The sequence below is a fragment of the Nuphar pumila genome, chromosome 11, assembly GCF_984573655.1.
Source record: "Nuphar pumila chromosome 11, dmNupPumi1.hap1.1, whole genome shotgun sequence".
NCBI lineage: Eukaryota > Viridiplantae > Streptophyta > Magnoliopsida > Nymphaeales > Nymphaeaceae > Nuphar > Nuphar pumila.
In genome coordinates, this window is record NC_143259.1 from 114,068,113 (window position 1) to 114,074,066 (window position 5,954).

At 41.8% G+C, this 5,954-nt stretch overlaps 1 protein-coding gene across 1 annotated transcript; it reads left to right on the top strand.

The window, feature by feature from the left end:
• The first annotated feature begins 499 nt into the window (after positions 1 to 499).
• On the top strand, positions 500 to 2,427 carry LOC149822929 (phytohormone-binding protein CSBP-like). The gene is made up of 2 exons (XM_089980231.1): positions 500 to 748; positions 1,946 to 2,427. The coding sequence occupies exons 1-2, from the start codon at positions 568 to 570 to the stop codon at positions 2,230 to 2,232; spliced, it is 468 nt and encodes a 155-aa protein (XP_089836357.1). The 5' UTR covers positions 500 to 567; the 3' UTR covers positions 2,233 to 2,427.
• Positions 2,428 to 5,954: the final 3,527 nt, after the last annotated feature.

Consider the following 5,954-nt stretch of genomic DNA (forward strand, 5'->3'; position numbering starts at 1 on the left):
ACTTTATCTAGGTCTGTCAATGGGTCTATGTATCCGGTACTCGACCTGAGACGAACCCGAATTCCAAGGTATATATGGTCATGGAAAGTGCCGACCCGAATAATATTTGGGTCGACTAGAACCCAGCCCGAGCAATATGTAGGCCAGGTTTGGGTCATGATTTTTGTCAGGTGCCTAAACTGAACCGGCTTTTTTGTCGGGTACAGGACCTGACCTGAGTAATTTATTATGTATTTTTAACAAAATTAGTTTTTTAAAATTATGTAGATTTTAGGATTAGGATTACATTTTCATGACTAGGCCAAACCAAAACCCGGTAATTTGTTATTTGAGTGGGTTTCGGTAAACCCTGATGGGTCCGGTACCTGATCCGTTTTCAGCCCTAGGTCTTTATCTACAGGACCTTACCCTCCTTATCCACCATATCTTATCCTCTTTGGCATTATCTACCGGACCTTACATTCTTTCACTTTATCTACACTCAAAGCTAAAACAAAGTGCCTTGGATTCTCTTGCTTCCTTCCTCTTCACATCCTCAACCCCATCCATTATCACCATCTAGGAGCAATGACGCAAGAAATAAAGGGTCAGATCAGGGTTAAAGTGAGCCAGGAGAGTATATGGAAGGCATTCACAGAGAAGCTAAGCCTTTTGTTGTCAAATGTTGCTCAAAAAATGAACAGCAAACTGGAGATCGTAGAAGGAGATGGAGGCGTTGGCACAATCATGCTCGCAACTTTTGCCATTGGTAATTGTTTCCTTGCAAACTCCCTCTAAGATAGTTTCCCTTCCTATGGTGACACCTACAGGTGAAAGACTTACAACATATGGTCATGCACTATTATTATTATCACCCAACTGACCCCGCACATAAACGGGTTTATGTTTGGTACCTTCGTGAAGGTTCGAAAATATTGAGCTAGAAATCACAGGTGCAAGCTGTGTCATCTCAATCTAACCATATAGATGTGTTCAACATAGTTTGTTTATTAAGAATCTAAGCTTGATTCATTTTTTATGTAATTTTTTAAGTCGTGGAAGCCCTTAAAACAAACCTGCTCATATGTCACAATGACAAGGTTGAAAATCCATTTCCTGCTAAACAAGCATCGTAGATCACATCTATAGAGTCAAATCTACAAAAAAAATATATAAGGTGATTTCTAACCAATAGTTCCATACCTTTATTTGGGGGAATGAAAAACCTACTCAATAGAAAACCTTCCAAACCTACCCACTAAAAAATATTTATCGGATTTTCGGTGGTCTTTCGAAATTCTGACCTTACATGATTTATTTACTAGAAATTGACACTTGGATCATGCATTTTAGATGAAAAAATGGTACTTGGAGGCTCAAAATTTTATGAAATTGTAGGCCGTTGATTTTTGAAACCTTATAAAAATATATCTATGCATCTGGATCAAATACTCTAAGAACTGATTTTTATAAAAACAAGTGCATAGATCACATCAGAATTTCTAAAAAACACAGAAAATCCAATAAATGTTTCTTAGTGAGTAGGTGTGAGAGGTTTTCTATTGGGTAGGTTTTCATTCCCCATTTATTAGTACCAAATATTTATCTCATATGAACAGGTGAACACATTTTGTGTGCAATGTGATTACACTGATCCCCCTTCTAAGAAGAGGGGCATCAAAGATTTTACCAACAGAAGGCCTGCCAATACTAAGTTGGTGATAGGGTGGTTTCCCCTTGCCCTAGCCACACACACACACACACCCAAAAAAAAAAAAAGTCTTCTCTTGTTTTCCCTTACTCGTAGTATCTTCAACCTGGATCAACGATGGCCCCTTCCCCTACCATTACAATGAGCCTCCTTATAGGTCTTATAATTAATGGATTCCAGTAGTATTGCATTGGGCTGCAATAATAAGCCCCTATAGCTTACTTGTTAATAACATGGTGATTATGATATGTGCAGATGAGAACCATACGGGATACCATAAAGATAAGATTATTGAAATCGATGAGGCTCAACACATCTGGGGCTTTGAGGCTGTGGAAGGAATGAAGCTGACCCAAGGCTTTAAATCACATAAGGCCTTCCTCCGGTTCACTAAGATCGGGGAGACAGACACCCTAGTGGAAGTCACTGAAGTGTATGAGCTGCAGAGAGATGTGGAGAACTCTTCATTGCCAGAGAAGTCATTGGAATCATCACTGGGCTTTGTTAAGCTTGCGGAAGCTTACCTGCTAAACGAGGCATAAACCTGCAGTCTTATATACACCAGCCTTGTTATATGTATTAAATTAATACAGTGCAACTACTTTGAACTGTTATTGCTTTTTGTTTGTTCCCTGGAAATGTTAGGGTTCCATGGACAGCCTGAATTTTAGTTGTAGGATTTGCTTTATATGCAATATTATTATGTGCTGGAAATGAAAATGCTGATGTTATTTGTCCATGATCGAATCAACCAACCTTGTTCAAGATCAGATAACCAGGCTAGGACCAACTCACATGGAGACTTGGGCGCCTTGATTTGGAGGCGTGTCGCTGTTTCCACTGGGGCTGCAAATGGATATGATATATGGTGGGATATCCGGTCTGAGTCCGGCATGTTATATCCGGATTTGGATCCTTCAAGTAAGATAAAGATGTGCATTGGGATCAGATTAGGATCTGTTCAATTGATGCCTTTCGGATTCAAGTTGGATTCGGATCAGTATTTTAATTTGGATCTAGAATTGATCCGAATCAAAATCCAATCCAATTGCAATTTTTTACATGTAAATACCTTGTTTTTCTTATATTTTTCTCGGATCCAGTATTATCACTTGCATTTCGGTTTCGGTTTCAACCTTACCTCTTTGAATCTTATTCAGATCTGGATCTAGATTTACATCTATTGTTTGAATTTCAGACTCAGATCTGGATCTGGCCCAAATCTAGCCCATTTTCACCCCTAGTTTCCACCAGTGCCCTCATCTTCTCTACTGTTTGGGAAGAATGGTGTTGCCAAAACACTGCACTCCAAATGAAGTTGACAGCCCTAACACCACATTTCCACACCATTCACAAGTTGATGTTGTTGGCAGCTCCATCATCAATTCAATGTTTTGGCAAAACATGGACATGGTGTTTCTATCTCATTACAAGGCTCCCAAACACAGCCTGCGTCTTTGAGTGGATACTCATCATTAAGCACCGTTCTATTTTTGCATGGGTTAGGAGCTTCAAGCTAGGTGGATTTTGACTAATAGGCTTTTTAGGGTATCTTTGTGTGCTGCCAAAAGTTTGGGCTCCCCGTGAAGTGCATGAAAACTAAGCTTTATTTTTATTTTTTCATGGAAAGAGGTGGCAGTTGCTAACTATTTTTCTAGTTAACCAAAAAACTCATCAAGGACCACAGACATCTAGATGAGGATCGGTTGGAGGCAGAGGCAGGTCTTTGAGATATATGCGTAAGATAGCATACACATCAGCCAAGACCCTATGAGTCAAATGGTTAAGGTTGAATGAGACATCCTGAAAAGTAGCATCATTTTTTGCCATCCATATAACCAGACTCTCCAAATAGTCCTCTACTTCATTTCGCGTCTAATTATATTAGGGTCGAGGATAAGATCTAACGCAAAGCAGCCCTCTCGCACAACAACTGATGGAGCCCTCCAAGTTTTAGAAAACAATTCTCGAAACACTTCACACGACCAAAAAAGATGTGTGGTTTCTTCAGTATGTCGACAAAGCACACCAACTGGAAAACTGAAACCCCATCCTCTTGATATTGTTACGGGTTTGTATCCGGTCATGAAGAATCAACCAAGCCAATACCTTGGTCCTCAGAGGTGGTCCCTTCACCCATAAAGCATGTTTGGGGATCCAGCCCGGACCTGTAGATAAAAGAGAACGATAGACCTTGTGGACTTGAAAAACTTCCGCAATTGAGACTGCCCATTGAAGCCAAGATCAGTCTGTCCCCACGTCCAAATTTTTGTCAAGAAACAAATGCAATGCCCTAAACCACATTTTCCTCAAATGCGATGTGTATAGTCCACGAGCCCCCCGACGAACAGTAAGTGAATCGATTAGACCATATTTCAGCCAGAAGAAGTTTGTACATGCATCTTGTGAAGTATGAGCCAACCAACACTGCTTCACAGCCAATGCCACACTCCTTTTATGCAAAGCAAAAAATTCTAAGCCAACCATAGTCCTTGGCATAACGATAGAGTCTCATCCCACCAAGTGCCTCTTATAAGGTCCATTTACACCATGCCACAAAAAATTTGACAGGACACACTTAAGTTGTTGCTCAACGTTGACTGGCATGACACAAACCGACATGAAGAATTCCGGAATCGCTGACAAAACATGCCTAATCAAAGTAATTCTGCCTGCAAGAGACAAATATTTGGCATGCCAAGATTGGAGCTTAATTGACGCACCTTGTGAACAACCAATGCTCATGATGTTGTAGAGGTTGCCTTGACTTAGGGGTAGCCCCAAGTAGGGGTGGCAATCGTGTCGGGTTGGCGGGTCGACCCGACGGGTTGGCGGGTCAGCATACCTCAACCCGAACCTGACCCGTTTATTAAATGGGTCGGTTGTGGCAAACACGAACCCGACCCATTTAATAAACAGGTAACCCGACACGACCCGCCAACCCATTTAATAAATGGGTTGGGTCGGGTAAACGGGTTCGCAGGTTCGCGGGTCAGGTTGGCGGGTTGACGGGTAGGGTTGATGGGTCGGGTTGGCGGGTTAGTGGGTTGGCGGGTTGGGTTGGTGGGTTGACCCACCCGCCTAACCCATTTATTAAACGGGCCAGCCGGGTTGGCGGGTCGACCCGTTTATTAAACGGGTTCATTTTTTCCAAACCCGAACCCGCCTAAGAGGTGGGTTGGCGGGTCGTGTCAGGTTTTGCCACCCCTAGCCTCAAGTACTTAATCAACAACATACCTAAAACGCAGTTGAAATTTTTTTCTGCCGCATTTTGACTGGTCTGATCGTCATTCAGAAGCGTGATCAAACACTTATTTTCATTGAGCCTCAGCCCTGACAAAGCTGCGAAAAACATGAGAATAAGCCTTACGCGGAGCATCTGTTGCCCTAAAGCCCTCCCAAAGAATATTGTATAATATGCCTAGAAAAAACTCGGATATCCAACGACTGTATGAAGCCCCTTGTATGCGTGAGTCTAAGAATCACCGCAAGTCCTTCTGCCATTGTATTAAACAAAAGCGAAGATAACAGACATTCTTGTCGTAGGCCGCGCCACAATGAAAACTGCTCACCCTTTATCCCGTTAATGGACACCATGGCTTGTGCATTGGTAAGGAGCTCTGACACCCATCTGAAAAAAGGGTTGCCGAAGAAGGGTATTAACAGTGGATGTCCAATCATTGAACTCACGTCATATGCACGTGGGGCATACAAATTTTTTCGTGTTTTGGACATTTAGTAGCGGCCCTGAACTGTCACCAAAGACCTAGGCGGAAAACCCATCTTTAGTGGTGGTCAATAACCGCCACTAAAGCCCTTTTCTTTGTTAAATCAGGATCTGCCGCTGATGGCACGATCAGTGGTGGGCACACATCCATTAAGAGTTGACAACTCATGCCGTCCACTGTTACACCCTTCTCTATATAGTGAGAAAGAGAGAAGGGTGACACCCTTCTGGTTCAATCAAAATCAGATGCATCCATGCGATAAATCGCCCCTGCGTGTTTTGTGCAAAAAAAGAAAAAGACTTTTAGTGGTGCTTTTGTACGCTGCTGAAGTGTTGACACCTTAATTGTAGGCATAATGACAAATATCGCGAGATTTATGAAAATCTCACGAATATAGTGAGAAATTGCCTGAAAGTTTAAAATGGCAATTTCTCGTGAGTTTTTTAAAATCTCGCGAGATTTATGAAAAAACATAAATACTGTGATTTAAATGCGATATTTACATTTTAAACGGCTATTTATCGCTAAAAACATGT